We start from the raw sequence: 17,139 nt of genomic DNA, 5'->3' as shown, positions 1-17,139 counted from the left end.
CCTAGGCACAACACCTTCCTTTTGTTGCCACGAGCGTGGTGATGTGGTACGCATGGGCCAGTATACAGCTCCTTTTTAGTGACAGTATTTCCTTACTTTTTTTTAGGACTTTGTATAGTGTTTTAGGCTAGTTGTGGTTAGAAAAGACACCTGAATTTAGTAGAAGAAGCTAGCCCCTTTTGGAAATATACATACCTTATTATCATTAGTAGACACGTCAGGAGAGAGAAATACTGTGTTCAACCTCCCCATCCTTCATAAGTGCTGGTGACCTGTTCATTTGTTGACCTAGACTTAAGGTATGTGGGTAACAAGCCTATGCTTAGGCTTATACATGCTGTGTAAGTGCCTCTGCTTAGAGGTGGTAACATGAGCAAGTCCTGTAGTTAAAGTTTCAAATTTTGTTTCTTCAGCCTTTCTTCAGTTTGGTTTAGTGAAATAGTTGATGTTTGGAAGGATTTTTTTTTTCAGTGCCTGGTTTTGAGCAAGAGATAACCTTTCTTAGGTACTTAAACTTTTTTGAGGGGAAGGAGCTTGGAAATCAGGAGATACTTCTACAGTCCTTTGAACAGCTTAACAGCTGATTTGAAACACCTGGAGATACAAAACTGAAGATAGGATTAAATAACGTAAATTAAGGAAAATATTCAAAAATTATGAATACTGTGCTGAAAATGGTTTTGATTATGGCATTGTGACTAGTTGAAAATTGCTTTTTAATGTTTTTTTCTCAAAAAAAGTTTAATCTATTGACTAAAATGAAAAATACATGTGCTACCAAATGCTGTAGTTATTAAGACCTAAGGCAATCATGCTGTATTTAAAAATGACATTATTTGTCATTATCTTAAAGTGTTGTACACTCTTGACATTATTTTTTTATATGTAACTTTGTAAATCTCTTTTATTCTGTGTCTGTGTGTCTTTCTTCCCTGAATAATCTGCTGTGTTATGTTTTTGCTAATATATTTTTCTTTTTTTTCCCGCTTTACATTCCTCACTTTATATATCATTGTATCAAAGTCTACAGAAACATAAAAATTTTCCTACACAGAATTTGAGTCGTCTAGCTATTGATGGCTAGAACAAAAAGACTTTTCTCCTGAACACCAAGTACTGTATGTTTTAAACTTGCTAAGCTCAGAAACAGATGTTAGACTCAGAAATGGAAACTTGTGTGGTTATTTAGGAAGAACAGAACTGGAGTAAAAGACTTTGCAGCAAATATTGAAAGGAAATTACAGTGTTTAAACTAATGTGTTTAACATGTTTAAGATTTTACAGGGATACAGGGCTTCCACAAGCTCTTGTAGAAAACTCATCTGCATAGAAATTTTGTGTGTGCAACTTTTCTGCTCTACAATTATAATAATATTAAGGTTCATAGTTGCTCAGCCTCATCAGTATGAAACAATGGGAAGGGGGACAGGGGATTTAATGTCTCTTTCCAGGTGCTGTTTTCACTGACTAGCAAGAAACATATGTATTTTCACAATTTTTTTTTGTTTAAAGCTATTTTGAGTGAACTTACTTATCACACAGAAATGAAAGTAATCAGACAGAGAAATTCAATTCAAAAAAGAGAGAACTGTCTGAAGCAGTAGAAGGGGGGATTCGGTCTAAGGAGGCATTGCATATGCTGTAAAATTCTTAGCCATTGTGTGCCAGAGGGTCTCTTTTTAAAGAGAAAAAAGGAATTTAAAGGTGCATCTCAAGAGATATATGTTTGCTAAAAGAAGAATATTTTGTTTTTCTGAAAGGAAAGCTGTGAACATAAGCCTTTTAAAAATAAGTGTATGTGTATAAGTCAAGTGAAATGCTGGTGCAGTGCTGGAGTCTGGCAAAGTGTGGGTGCTTTGTGAAATTTCATCGGTAGCTCTGCCAAGCGACCTGCGCTGGGGGTGTGACACCTTTGCAAATTCACTCTGCAGGTGCAATGTGACTTGGAGTTACGGGTAAATATGTCCAAAGAATAGCTAACTACTTTTTAGGGAAGATAAAACCATTTTTGTTTCCATGCTCCACTGGCTTACTAACTTATTTCTCTTATAAAAGCTCTGCAAAATTAGGGTAAACAGACTTCTTACAAATGAAAAGATTAACGAAAATGTTGCCTATGGCACAGAGCTTGTTTTAAGATGGTAACTGTATGTGAGCCTATTGAGAGTGCAATCTTTTATTTTGGACAATCAGAGTAGGACCATAGAAATATGGTGCATTGTGCTCATGTAAGACATTTGTTTAAAAGACCTATTTGGAATTTAAAAAATGCTTCATTTCTGCCTGCATGTACAAGAAAGTAAAGGGTTATAAATCTGGACTTGGAAATGAAACAACAAACAAAACAAAATTTGAGTCTGAACACTCTCATTTTTACCTTTTCTTATGTTATTTGGTGTCATGATTGTCATGCAGTGGTCTTCCTCCAGAATGAAAGCGTGCCCTTTGGTTGTGTTAAAAGGGCTTTATTTGAAAATTTTTTCTTTAATATAAAGCAGCAGAGAAAAAATCCTCAAACTTCAAACTGTTTTTTTTTCCTATTGCCTGAAAAATATTTGGAGATACTTATTTTTTTTCTTTACTGCCATGAAGATAGTTTAACCTTTAGCGCAGAGCTAGTTGCACTAGTAATCAACCTCTGATTTGTCTATTTTGGAGACAGACTCATCCATCAAGTCCTGAGTACAAAGCCAGGAGTGCTTAAAAAGCACTTTCCTGTATGTGTTTGATTACTGGAGCACAGCTGCAGTTCTGGGTAATTAATATGACAGTATTACATCTTTCAGATGGGTGCTATGTCTTTATTTCCGGGGTCAGGTGACCTCTGTTGCTTATATTCTCTTCTGCCTATGGCCTTTTGTGTAGTGTATCGATTTTTGTTTGCTTACTTTAGATTAGGTGCTTTTTGAAGGCCTGGTGAGAATAATCAGAAAGACCTTGTGTCTACTTGAGGGAAACGGTGTTGAGAGAATAAAGTTTTGTTTTTCAGTAGTCTTCCAGCTACCATGTAAGAAAAGTGCTTCTAACCCCCCCACCTTAATAGGCAGTCCTTTTAAAATATTGTCCTAAGGACCAGTTTTAAATAGTCAAATGCATGTATTTAACTCGGAATCTTACTTTTCACAGAAAGTTATTGGGGCTGAGGTGACCTAAGGGCATTTCTTCAGATCCACAGTTTTATAAGCGAATTTCTCTTCATCATTGACAATTAAAATTTGAAAGAACGTTTTCCATATATTTCCATATATTATTCTTCAGCAAAATTGAAATAAGAAATGAAATTAAATTGAAATTACTGGGAAAGGGGCAAACAGAAGAGGAACTTTTTCAGTGAAAGCCTTTAAGTAAAACATTTTTCTTCTCTTCCCCCCAAAGCACATTACCTTGACATTTTCAAGATACCAGTGTTTGAAATTAACCTAAGGTTGTTCTTCAGATGAGGGCAGTTTCACAAGTGAAACAGTTTTACTGTGGAAACTTTTGTTTTGCAAAATGTTAGGGGCCTTCAGGTGCTCTGTAGCAATATTTTAACTGGTCTGTATCTCTCTCTAATTTTTTTCTCATAGCTGTACATGTCAGCAATGCTGTGTCTTTTGTATGCTAGCTAGTGTGTTGTAATTGATCTTGTGTTATGACTTCCAAAATTGGATCACATGTTTTCAGATGTTGTCTTAACTCTGGTGGTAGTAAATATTGTGGCATTTGATAGCTTTTTTGAATTGAGGTATAGATAGCCTTCATGCAGTTGAAATTTGCCTTCTGTTCAAACTTAACATCATTCAGTTAAAGGTGTGGCAGTATACACATTATAAAGATTTCAGAAAATTTGCCATCATCCTGTGGTTGTGTGGAACTTCCCTTCTTTCTGCTGGTAATACCCTTTCTCTGGGAGTGACCAATGATACTTAGGTGACAGTCAAGGGCTGCTTTGAGTGCAACAGTTATAAGGCAGAATTTTTAGACAATGCTCAGTTTTGGCCTAATTCCATCTCTGGGCAAAGCAGTGGAAATTTTACAACTGACTTCAATGGAAACAAGGAATCTTACGTGGAATGGATTTTTCAAAGGCCTGTTATGTATTATTTCTTCACTATTCTTTTTGTTTAATCTGTTCTTAAGATCGAAGCTCTCTGATACTGTTGTTCTTGTTTCCTTAAATAATATGGTTGTCATCTGATTTGAGGGTTGGGATGTTTGGTTGGGTACTTACAGCACACATATACATACATATATTCCGTCCATTCTTTCCTGATTTCTTGGAGATCTTTGTTGGAAGAGACATTACCTTGTCACTGAAGGATTCTCATTCAAATACTTTCTTTAGCTGAAGAAAAGGAAACTGAATTTTCTCATTTTCTCAAACTCAGTAAGGCCAAAATGTCTTGCTCTTCTCACAGTGGCAGGGATCACGCTTATGAATATTAGTAATGCCTATTCAATATTCTAGGGAAGACATTTGGTGCAGGAGTCAGCCTATGAGTATCATAGGCATCAGCCTAGATGTATCCCATTAAGGATATTGGATCTTGCTGTCAGGTGCTTCCCCAGGATCTGGTCTGAGATGGTTCTTCCACAGAGAATTTGTCTGTAAAATTGTGAAGGGGATTGTGGGTGGTTGGTGCTGGTGGAGATCATGAGCATGGAAGGTCATGTTGCTGTGCTAACTGTCCTCTGACTTCATAGCTCATGAAGTTAAAAGTTTGTCTGCTGGGGCAGGAAGAGTGCCTGTTGTTGCTTCTGTTCATCCACTCTACTTTTTTTAAGAGTAACTTCAGGGGGTTTTTGTTTGTTTGTTTCTCTCATTCCAGCTGTGATAGACAAAATGTCAATAGAATAAGTGGCCTACCCACCAGTACTTGCCATGAACCATTTGGTTGGACCGCCTGAGGGGGAGGTAAGTGAAGAGCCAGCAAACGGAGCAGTGAATGAGTCAGTGGAGGCTGACCTGGAGCACTCAGAGGTGGAAGAGGAGCAACGGTATGCAACTCACTACCTGAGACACACAGACAGCAGCCAAGGGGGCCAGTCTGGGCAGGAGGAGGAAGGGATGCTAGCTCGGTCGGCCAGCACTGAGAGTGGTTTCCACAATCACACAGATACTGCCGAAGGGGATGTCATAGCCACTGTGGAGGACAGTTATGATACAGACAGAGTTCAGGAAAATGAGGATGAGAGCGCGTATGCAGTGCAGTATAGGCCAGAGTCTGAGGAGTACACAGAGAATGCTGAGGCTGAGCATGGCGAGGCCATTCATAACCGAACGCTGCCCAACCACTTACATTTCCAATCCATTGAGCACGAGGAAGCCATGAACGCAGCCTACTCGGGTTATGTCTACACGCATCGGCTCTTCCACCGAGGGGAGGATGAGCAATATGCTGAGCCTTATGCTGATTACGGACTGCAGGAGCACGTGTATGAGGAGATTGGAGACACACCAGAGCTTGATGCGAGGGATGGGCTCCGGCTCTATGAACAGGAAAGGGAGGAGGCAGACAATTACCGCAAGGAAGCACTTGGTGCCCGCCTTCACCATTATGATGAACGGTCTGATGGAGAGTCTGACAGCCCCGAGAAGGAGGCAGAGTTTGCACCCTACCCAAGAATGGATAGTTATGAACAAGAGGAGGACATTGATCAGATTGTGGCAGAGGTGAAGCAAAGCATGAGCTCCCAGAGTTTGGACAAGGCGGCTGAAGACATGCCAGAGGCAGAGCAGAGTTTGGAGCATGCTCATGCTCTTGCTGAGCATGAAAGCGATGGCCAGCTTCCTGCTGGTTCTCGAGTCACGTCCAACTCGGGAGAGTCCATACAGAGGTACAGCAAGGAAAAGAGAGATGCGATTTCCTTGGCCATCAAGGACATTAAAGAGGCTATTGAGGAAGTGAAGACAAGGACCATCCGATCTCCTTATACCCCTGATGAACCGAAGGAGCCTATCTGGGTGATGAGGCAGGACATCAGCCCAACCAGGGACTGTGATGACCAGAGGCCACTAGATGGAGATGTGAGTATGCAGAGCTTTCGTCTCTCAGGTTGTGTCTGCCCTGTTGCTCTAATCGTGACACAGATTGACGTGCAGGAGGGTGGGTTTTGTGCTTGATCTGTGATTCAGTCCACGGTAAAGTAAGTAGTGCTTAGCACATTTTAAATTCGTACTCTAGAAGGTATGCAAGAACTAAACACGCACTATCAGTGGGACAAGTTTTCCTTTATGAGACACTGATGAACTCAGTTACATTATACAGCAATCAGATTCACAAAAGTGTTGACATTTTTTCTGAAACAAATGCTGTTACAATTTTTTCTAACAGCCACTGCACAGTTAGAATAACTACCAAACAATTTGTCTATTATCTAGCCTTCTGTGTTCCTGTTAATTCTAAGTTTCGTTTTCTGTCAGATAACAGTTTCTGTTAAAAACCTGTCAATATTATTTATGATTTCTATAAAGATTGTATCACAGATTCAGATTCCAGAAAAAAAGATTCTTTTTTTTTTTCACTCACAGGCTCTAAAGATGTTCTATGAACCCTAATATAATATCGCTGTAAAATGTATTCTCTCTCCTGTGACCTAAGCATTGAAGGTCATTGCCCAGAGATTTACAGTATTAGCATTTCTTAAATTCTCTTGACATGAGGCTTAACTTGGATCAGAATCAGTTCAGTTTGTCATTCTAGCTGTCACTGTTGGCCTGTCATAGTAATCTCTACTTGAAATTTTATGGCTTTTCTTTATCCCTAATACAATAAACTCATAAGCAACTTTTAACTATATTAAATTTATGCCTGATGTGAAAAGATCTGGTAAGCTAAATTTAGTGGGCCAAAATCATCTCTAATATGGATCCATCCTGTTACTTCAAGGATAACTGCACTGTAAACATCTGTTCCATCTTCTTTATTGCTGTGCAACATTTTTGGTGACCTTTGTTTTTTTGGAAGAACACTGAATGATAGAAGTTTGAGTATTGTTTAGCCTTTCAAACTGAGTTATTGTAACCTTCTAGGCACCTATCAGAACTATCCAAAATACCTCAGTCTCGGCAAAGCAAATTCAGATGATGAAAAAAGATCACATGCAGTGTAGACCTATGACTTGCTTCTTCTTTTTCACCTATATTCAAAACTAAGGAGGCTGGTATTTTACAAATGTGAAGAGATTTTGGAGCATGGTGTTTGAATTGCTGAAAAAACATGCAAGCTAGCCTAGACAAGTGGCTTCCAGATTATTTTTCCTTGAAAACTGTTAGAAACGCCTAGTGATGAGTATGTTCTGGTTTTAGTTTCTTAATAGTCTCATTGAAACTATATTGAAAAAATTATATTTCAAAAATTATTCCCTCAAATATTTTAGAAAACAAGCCTGTTACAAAATTGATTGTCAGTCAAGTCAGGCTGAAGCAACCTGCCCACTCTGTAGAAGAAAAGTTATTTTTAATGTAACTTCTTTTCAAATTTAATTTTCAACAGTGTTAATTCCCTCTTATTGTTCAAATATGGATCATGTTACTCTGTTTCTTGTTGTAAATTTTAGCCACCATATTTTCTGTGCTTCTAAGTGCTGTCTTCAGGAGAATCAAAGAATAGTTCTTGCTGCTCAAAACACTTAGTACCAGTAATGCTGAAGCAACATTAGGTTGGGGATCCTTGGAGCACTGAGTCCTTCATGAAAGTGCTCCAGCTACTCTCCAAAACCTCACTGCACCTTGCAGAATTTTACTTTCTGAGATGTGCTGGTAGTACAGTACATTGTACAAGTACACTGAGTTTTTGATTTTGCACCGAAAAGTTCCTTTCTCATTGAGCATTTTTCATGGCCTGTCGCACAGAAGCTTGACGGAGATTTTTGGTGCTAGCAGTAATTGAAATAGTGATGTATAATGACAATAAGCATAGCTCAGTGCAAAGTTAAATGGTGGTTGTAGATGTACGGGCAATCTACATTCTCAGAAGGAGAAAACAAAGTTAAGCAAATAGTCTAGAAGGTGTGTGACAGATTAAGGTGAGCATATGTTGTAGAAGAATAAAATATGGAATTTGGAATTGGGAAAGTTTCTCTTTTTCATTGAAGATGAGGTTTGTATTTGCATTCCTGGGATCTTTAATTCAGATATCAACTTATACAGGTCTGAACACACTAGTTTCTGTAACAGAGCATTCCTAGAATTGCTTAGCGGTAAATTGGATAAAATTGGATTGTGTTGATTAAGTCATCCTGAGGGATCAATTAGAATAAAAATATAGTTGAAGCTTATTTTTCAGTATACATGTTTTTCCTCTTTCTCTCTTCAAAAAAAAAAAAAACCCAGGATCTCAGACAAGAGCTTTTTCAGCGTAATCAGTATATGCCAGAGATGTAATTCAGTCTAGTTTTTAACATTGATATTGAAACAAGAAAGAATTAGATTGAGAGACATTGTTCTACCTTCCAGCATACACCCTCTTCCTCCCCAAGAAGTATCAAGGAGTTGTATATGAGTGATGCAAATTGGGTGCTTTTATTATCTTTAGTATTTTTCCAGGTCTATCTTGAAAATTATTCCCACATTGTTTTTTAACAAAACCATTTTGCTTTTAGAAGTAGTACTTGGAAATATTTATAATCATTTTGTGTTGCTAGTCATATGATACTGAAACTGGTAAGACCTCTTCAGATCTAAATAGCAGTCACTTTTTATTTAGCTAGGAGCTCTCCAAAAGAGAATGATGAAACCAGGGAGTCAGAAGAATGATTTGCAGTTGAGAGTCATTAAATATGACAATTTCTCTTTTGCCTTTTTTCATGAGAAAGTGATTGTCATTCCTTAGTGTTGAGCATTTTCTTGATAGATTAAAAATAGGATGTTTGGTGGAAGACCGATGTGAAGGATCCAGCAAGAAGTCTGAGAAGCTAACAGTCAAAACAGCCAACCTGCAGTAGGGTCTAGTTAGGGATTATTTGCAAAGATTTACACAACAAGTGTGAAAGTAAGAAAGATACAGATCAGTTGAGTAAAAGTCCATTTGTATTTAAGAAGCCCTGTTTCCAAGTTTATTCACAGTTTAATCTACATATAAATTTCAATCATTCCTATGTATTTCTCCCCAAAAGCAATGTTTTGTAGGTGTATAAAAAGAGTATTGCCAGCATCCCGTGAATAATTCCACTGTAGTAAAGTCCTCTGATGTAGAAGGTAGGTAACAGACTTGTGTGAATAAATAAATAGTGTACCCAAGTACCTGTTAATATTTAACGATGTAGAGTATATGGTGTCATGTGCCTTGTGCAGTCTTACTTAGTGATGCATATTTTCACTGGAGTGAGAAAGGCTCTGAATTTTCTGGACATCTAGTTTATGGGGCAGGTGTATTTGATAAAAGCTGAAAGATGCTGTCAGTGTCCTTGGAATAAATGCAGTTGATTTTTTTTGTTGTTTTTTGTTTTGTGGGTTTTTTTGAGGTTTCTCACTCAAGCGAGATACAAGCATTTGATATATATTTCCAAAATCTATTTCTCAGAAATCTTTTCTGAATACAATGCCAGTGAGAGTTGCACAGCTGCTAGCACTGTGACAAGAGGAAACTGACTCTTGCTGGAAAAGGCTGTGGGGCTGCAGTTAGATTATGTATTCTGAGCGTGAAACTGGAGAGATTCTGCTCACATCCTGCTGAGCAATGTTTGCAGCTGGAGACCAGCATGGAGCTTCTGGTACATACACCTTCAGGATACCTTGTAGGAAAGGCTGTTCTTCTAGATGCTCACAGTTATCTCCCGGGAAGGAAAGGCCCTGGTCCCATTTAGGTAGCTCTTGCCCATCAACCTTCCCTGGCAGATTCTCCATCAGAAACAACCTATTGTGAATGTGCCTAGCCAAGCACAGAAATAGAGGTGTTTACAGGTCTAAATAGAGGACATTGCAGTGAATCTGGACTTAAGGATGAATGTGTGTTACTGGAAAGGAGAGCAGGTTTTGTGTGGTGGGTATCTCAATATGGTGAAATGTTCTGGTGTATAAATTGTATGAAAGGTCTAAACAGCATCTGTAAAAGATCACAGTGCTTTGAGAATAGTGGCTTTTTTATATGTGGAAATAGAGAGACCTGCTGAGAAAAGCACTGTAAAGCACAAAAGCTTAAGCTTATTTTTTTGGCCAGGATTTAAAGAGCATTTCTTTCCTCTGTTGACCAGAGAAGAGAGACAGGCAGCCTACTTCATTCTTGCCATAATAAAGAGAAAATAATGTAGGCCTCAAAATAAGGTCATGATACTTAGTTCTAGGAATGGAGAATATTGCCCTCCAAACTAGATCACCTATTAAAAAGTTTGTGGATCTGAAAGCCAGGTGTTGACCCTGCAGGACATATTTTGTTCCTGTGTCCCAAGACTTCTGTTCTGCAGAGCCCTGTCACTGATGTCCACAGTCTCTCTTCCTCTGCAGACACTTGTGACAGTGAAGTATTAGAATAATAATTAATATAAAGCTAAACCACATACATGGATGGCTTGGATTTGTGAAGCAGAAACTGATTGCTGAAGACAAGCCTTTCAGGTGGAAGGGAACTGACCTGCAGTGTTTTGCTTCTCTATCCTTTTGGGTTACATATATTTTATTTCAGCCTTTAAGTTCTCAGTTGCAGTTTTCTCAGTTCTAATAACTCCAGAACTGGAGTATCTTCACAGAGATGAATTTGTTTCACTTTTTCCACAGCAGGAGTAATTTATTATTAATAAGGCAATAGATAAGTCTGTTTTAAATAATTAAGCAGGTTTCAGTAATAGATGAACTAAGGTGGGGGGGAAGAGAAAGAGAAGAAGTGAAATAAAGATGAGCTTCTATTAATAGGTTATTGTTTTCTTTTTCTAAGCAGAGGTTTTAAAATTGCTGATTGAACACACAGAATACAGGTCATCTTTCTGTCATCTGTGTTAATCCACAGTCTTAAAAGTATATGGCAAACAAGTTTATAAAAAAAAAATATATATTAATCACTAGGGCAAAAAGCTTTCTGCAGATTTGTCAACCACACAGGAGAAAGGATATATTTACCAAGTAACTTGTTTGAAGACAAAAACAGTCCCCAGAAGAGTTACAGATATTTAAATTATAGTGAAGATTGGATTCACAACCACTTGAATTGTTTTGTTTTCATTGTATTTTAAATAATTTATTGAAAGATGAAAGCAATTTTGCATGATTTTTCTGTGCTGTTGAAAACTAGAACAGCTCTTGTTGCAGTTTTGAAATTTGTTGGAAACACCGGTGAGCTCTGCACTAATTTTTTTCAGACTGGCACATGAAGTGCTGCATTTGAAATCAAACTACAAGTTCAAGTGAAAGTACAGTGAAGGAAGTTCATACTTGAGAGAAACAGCTAGCACTGGACCGATTTCCAGGAATCCTGCTGTGCTGGCAGCCATCCATCCAGCGTGCATGTGGCTGGACAGATCCTACCCACTTCATGTGTGTGCGTGTGTGTGCGTGTGAGATCTCATGGACAGTTGGAGTCTGTGGAACCCCAGATTTTATTCAAAGAGAAGTTATCAGCTCAAACCACATGTCACTGGGGTATTTCATGATTGCTGCTTCAGACTTCTGTGGCCAAAGGGACACTTTTGGAAACTGGCAAAATTAAGGGCCATGTTGTAACAGGCTCGGTTACATTTATTTATTCATTTGCTCAGACTCTTATGGGTCAAATCTAAACTCATGTATATTCTTTGGTATATTTTTTATTTTGTAATTGAGATTTAGTAATGTGAATAGTAACAAGTGGGGATCTTTCTCCAAAGACTTTGGCAGAGGACATGTATGTCTTAGGTCAGAATCTCTGTTTTCATAACTTCAGTGAATTTTGCTGAAGGATTACAACTCAGTGTTGTTGTGCAGACACTCCTGTAACAAAGTGTTTGTTTTAAAAATGCTAATTTATTCAGAGCTTTTGCATAGCACAACACTTGTGTGGACAATCAGATCTCTCAAACAAGGTGGTCAGTCACTGTCCAGGTGGTGGCAGGTCCTTCCAGCAACATCTTCAGCTGGTTCAGGGGAGGCTCTCCAAACTGCTGCTGTTCTCTGGTCTTACAGAGGACTGGTCCTACATGACCACTGTAGCACGTGTGTGATCCATTGTTGTAGAATACCTTAAGCTACATACAAAACATATCCCAGCACTCTTAACTGTGTACAAAAGACGTTCGTACATGACCTTATCTGCATCTGCAGGAATAGTTTCTACTGACTATTTTCAGGTATCTTATCTGTGTACAGTTTGGTCATTTTTGCAGCAGGAACTGCCTGGGGGAGCCATTGGGACCCCCAAGTCTACCCAGGATGGCAGTCGGCACCCTGAAGCAACCACTGGTGTTTGTCCGTTGGCCAAAGGTGCAGTAAGAGCTGCCTGCAGGAATCTCTGGGGACTGCCCAAAAATCCTGCATGGAGACTCCCTACAACAGCTAGTCAAATGCTTTCTTGTGAAGCGGGTAGGAGTTCAGTCAATCACCTTGTCTCAAGTCAGTCCCTGTCTCAACTGTGCAGACACCAGCTGGGGAGTGCCTGGACCATCCAGGAAATAGATGAACTGAGTATGAACACAAGCACAGTTACACCACAGTTTTAAATACAAGACAAGCTTGAATGCTGTCCTTGTGTCACAATTATAAATTAAATTCCATAGATAGTGCCATATGCGTGTGTGTGCATAATATTATTGAGGGTTGTTTTATTTTTTCAAAACCTCCATTTTTAACACCATGTTTAACTTGATGCAACTTTTAACTTTCACCATCTAACAGCTATGAACATATGCTATTAGTCTCACTGTAGTTTTTAGTGAACAGAATGCCAGCTGTTCAAATCACAGCAGACATTCTGCAACAACATTATTGGCAGCTTTGGCAAACAGACTTTGACTTCTGCCAGAGAGCAGTCAGTCTAGTTAGTGGTAAGTAAGAGCAGAAGGTAGGTTGTTTGTATAGAGAGACTTATGTATTTCTGTATAACAATTCTGTTTATAAACCTCATTTTATCCTGTACTAGAAAATTCCCAAGAGAAAGAATTTTTTCATGTTTGATATGTGAATTTTTTTTTTTTTTTTGAAGTGAGCTAGCTGTTCTACATTAAGCACAAAAATAAGTAAAACCACATTTCTTTCTTGGTACTTTCTTGGTACTTTCATTTCCCATGCTTGGATTATGACAGTAGACAAAGATTTGACTTGAAATACCTATCATAAATGTGCACAGGTGTCACAGGTCACTGACTTGTGGTCCACATGTTATGGACTTGAATTCACATAGCTTTTAGTGCTCAAAGAGCTACTTTTTCTACTGGAGTCTTGAAATTTTCTACTGGATTCTTTCAGGAAATGTGAAAGAAAGTTCATACTCCCAAGATGTGATAATCTGATTTTTGGTATCATTCTTTGAGTTAAAGAAGCAGATGAGAGGATGGTTGAGAAAAGCCAAGGTTTACATTAATATCATCATGTAATTACCTTCATCAGACAGAATTTGTTTTGTGTCCTTCTGAAGGTGAGCAGAGAGTATGCATATCATACTGCTTATTTGGAAATGACACGAAAATGAGTTTCTTCTAGCCCAGCATCTGTTAAGTTGACGGACTGACTACTATTGACCTCCATGAAGCAGACTTTGGATCAAGCCCTGAAAGGGGACAAGAATGATGGATTGCTTGCTTAAAACCTTAGCTGTGAATACAGGTGCATTTTCTTTCCTCTCTCTCCTCCTGAAAGAAGGAAAGATGGTTTAATGCTAGAATGTAAATGAGACTACAAAGCAGTTAATTGAATGTGGTGCTGTTCAGAAAGCACCTGAACTTTTCAGGATGTTTTTCATACGCTTCTAACAACATAAATACTGGGGCACTTTGAAGGAAATTCAAACTAAAACCTTTACAGATTTACTGCCATTGCTGTGCTGTACTGGGCCTTGCTTGTGAAATCGTGGATCTGACTAGTACTTGACCTGAAACTTTCACAAAGCTTTGACCTGTGCCTAAGGTATATGGGTGCCTCTCAGAAGACTTTTTGTCACAGAAATCAAATCAATTCAAAAGCTTCATCCGCTTGTCTCTGCTGAGCTGATGGACAGAATAACCCCTTGTCACTTCTCTGCCCAGAAGCCTAAGGATTGGAATTGTTTCCATGTAAATAATGGACTTTGGCTTGAGTAAATCTGGTTTTGCTTAAATATTTGTTGATTTCATCCTCTCTGTCCCAGCCTTGCACGTGACAGTGTGACCCACTAGATTATATGGTTTTATGATACACTGCTGCTAAAAACAGGAAAACGGCAGTGCTTTCCTTAAGCAAGTGCAGATGGTTGTATTTGAAGGTGTTTTAGTATCAGTTGTGTTTGTCTACACGGGGTATTGAGTAGCCAGGTGGGTTGACCTGGATAGGTTAGGTGCAACACGATGCTCTTGCCTCTCTGATTACGAGCTCTGTCACTAAACACCACGGCACATCAGCAGTGAGAGATTCTCCGGTGAAGCGAGTTGCACGTTAGTTAGAATCAAACAAGGCCAAAATTGAGATGGAGAATTTTTGGATGTACCAAGTTGAGTATCGTAAGAGGAATGTGAGTAGATCTTCAGAGAGGAGAAATGAAGTTATTGGTACTTATTATTGTTGCCTTTTAGAAGACACTTTGTAATTCCGTTAACAGACCTTTGCAGGATAGTAACAGCATACTTCACATTCATTTATTGTTTTTGTCCTGACAGAGTTTTTGTTAGGCTTCTACAACTGTTTTGTTAACAGACAATGAAGCAGTGCTGGACCTTTATTTTAGACTTCAGTTTGTAATGTTTTGAGTAGCTGTGCAAGTTGTCTATCCGCTATCATTGAACAAAATAGTTCTTGTTGGTGGTATGAAAGCTACTTTCAGATTTTGACTACATTCGTTGCTTGTATGTTTTATGTTGTAGCTCTTAGTTTGCATTTTGATGCGGAAGAAAACTGAGTGTTTATTCTTTGAAGACTGAACTTTCATGTACAAAGATTTTTGGGAACAGCTGTTGTTTCATGTCCTGTAGAAAACTGTGTAGCCTGTATGATGTTTGGTTTGGGTATTTTTGATTGGGGCAGAATATTTTTTCATGAAGATTTCCAGCAGACGTTCAGACACCACATAGAAAGCTGCTGTGTGAACCATTTAGGTGGTTGCTTAATATTGATACTTTGGAGATAGCTTGGTAAAGATATTTGTAAAGCTACTGGAGTAACCGTTAATAAATTTTAAATCATGCATAATTTATAAATGTCAGCAGCTAATGTAAATGAGAACATTTATTGTTATTGTTGTTGTTGTTATTTTGGTGTGTGAAGACGAGCTTTCAGGCATTTTAAAGAACTCTTTTTGTGGAAACATTGGATACTGAAAGGTCACATGCTTTTCTTCTTTGTTTACTGTTTAAAGCTCAGTCTTAGAATATGCTAATGCCATAGGTGGGTAGTATTGTGCGCCTTTATATTTAAACCTAACATAATGGTATTATGTATCTAGTGGGAATGGGAGCACTATAGGAATCGCTCTTTGGGCAGCTGAGTCACTGTGGAGCTGTAACTCTCAGGTAGTTATGCAGCAAGTTAGGGAGCCCATAACTCTCGCAAAGCTCCCACGCGAGTGCCAGGGCTCTAACCAGCAATCCTTCAGTTTGTCAATGCAACCAGGTCTGTCAGGTAGCTATCTCCTTTTTGCCCTGTAGTTGCAATTCAAAACATAGTTTGATACAAGGACTGCTGTTGTACCCAGGATACATGTGTACAAGGGCTTGCGTCCTAATTTTTTGGTAGCCTCTATTAGTTAAGTATAATTCTAATATTAGATAGTGTTGAAGATAGGCCTTGTAAAGGAATGAGAGTGTTTAAAAAAAAAAAAGAGAGAGAGGAGGATAAGAAGGGAATTTTATTTTCTTGTTCTGTTGCATATCTGTTTAGAGGAACTTGCAGGACTTAGATTTTTGTAGCCTGGTATTTCACAGAACAACTCAGTGTGCCAGCTGGAGTGGAGACACAGCAGGAAGGAGCTCCTAGATTAGAGCTGCTGCCAACTCAGAGCCGCAGAAGTGTAGCTATATTTGATAACACTAGTTGGCTTAGAGAAGAGCCATGTTGTGTAATTGCTTATGAAACTAGAAAAGTACAATTTGACTGTTTTACAGTCAGTGATAAACTGTTGAGTTGGCAAAGCTGAGACCAAATTTCCTACATCAGAGGAGACTGAAGAATTGCAGGGCTGCTGACCTAAAAGCCCAGCTTGCATAACTAAATGCTAAAGCTTTCTTTGAAAATTCACAATGTGGCCAGTGCACTGACATGTTTTGCGAGTACCTCCGAAAGATCTGCTTTTGAAACACCTGCTGGGCTGAAGCTTTGTACTGTTTTACATCTTGGTATCCTTCATTAATTCCATGCTCTTGTGTCATTTTGCACTACAATTCTTCCTGCTCTCGACTTTACATACCTAGCTATGGCTTTTCAGTGTTAGCAGCATTCATTAGGAATTAGCTATTATCCATTAGCCTTTCCCATACTGGCTTGCCAAGATATTTGCTGACAGATCACACAGAGATAGAAATTTCATGATACTTGTTTTCTATGCTGTTCCCTTTGTGGGTTTTTTTTTTTGGGGGGGGGTAACCTTTTTTTTTTTTTTTTTACCTTTTTTACCTTTTACCCAGGTAAGGAAAGGCTATTACTGAAGGGTACATAATTATAACAGAAGGGAGAAAGTTCTTTATGGTAGTGAGTTACTGGGAAAATGATCTGAAAGACAGTTTCTCCATTGAAATTGACCTTCATGAAAGGAGAAAAATGAGGAAATCTGGTCTAGAGAATCTATGAAATACTAAGATTGTAACATGAACTATGAAATGTTTTCCATGGTTGCATGGTATCTAGAATGAGGAGTCATAGTCCTTGGTTATACTGGTATTGAAGAGTCTTTGAATACACTGAGAAGTCCTTGAATACATTTGTATTACCCTGTACAATTTATAAAAGTTGTTATTTAAGACAACAGGATAACATTTATGAACAACCACTGCAACCTACCTCTGCTTAGATTAATTTAATTTAGCAGTTCAGGTTAATCATGATGATATCTGAGAGCCTGTGTATTTGCAGGGGAA

General features: G+C 38.5%; 1 protein-coding gene across 1 annotated transcript in view; it reads left to right on the top strand.

Annotated features, from left to right (window-relative positions):
* The first annotated feature begins 4,861 nt into the window (after positions 1 to 4,861).
* Positions 4,862 to 17,139, top strand: part of APBA1 (amyloid beta precursor protein binding family A member 1) — a 41,883-nt gene continuing 29,605 nt past the window's right edge. Inside the window, exon 1 of the mRNA XM_067315898.1 lies at positions 4,862 to 6,007. Coding sequence (XP_067171999.1) covers positions 4,862 to 6,007 — 1,146 coding nt within the window. The remainder of the gene's footprint in view (positions 6,008 to 17,139) is intronic.

This window comes from Apteryx mantelli, chromosome Z (genome assembly GCF_036417845.1).
Source record: "Apteryx mantelli isolate bAptMan1 chromosome Z, bAptMan1.hap1, whole genome shotgun sequence".
NCBI classification, from domain to species: Eukaryota; Metazoa; Chordata; class Aves; order Apterygiformes; family Apterygidae; genus Apteryx; species Apteryx mantelli.
This window is presented reverse-complemented; position numbering and strand designations above follow the sequence as displayed.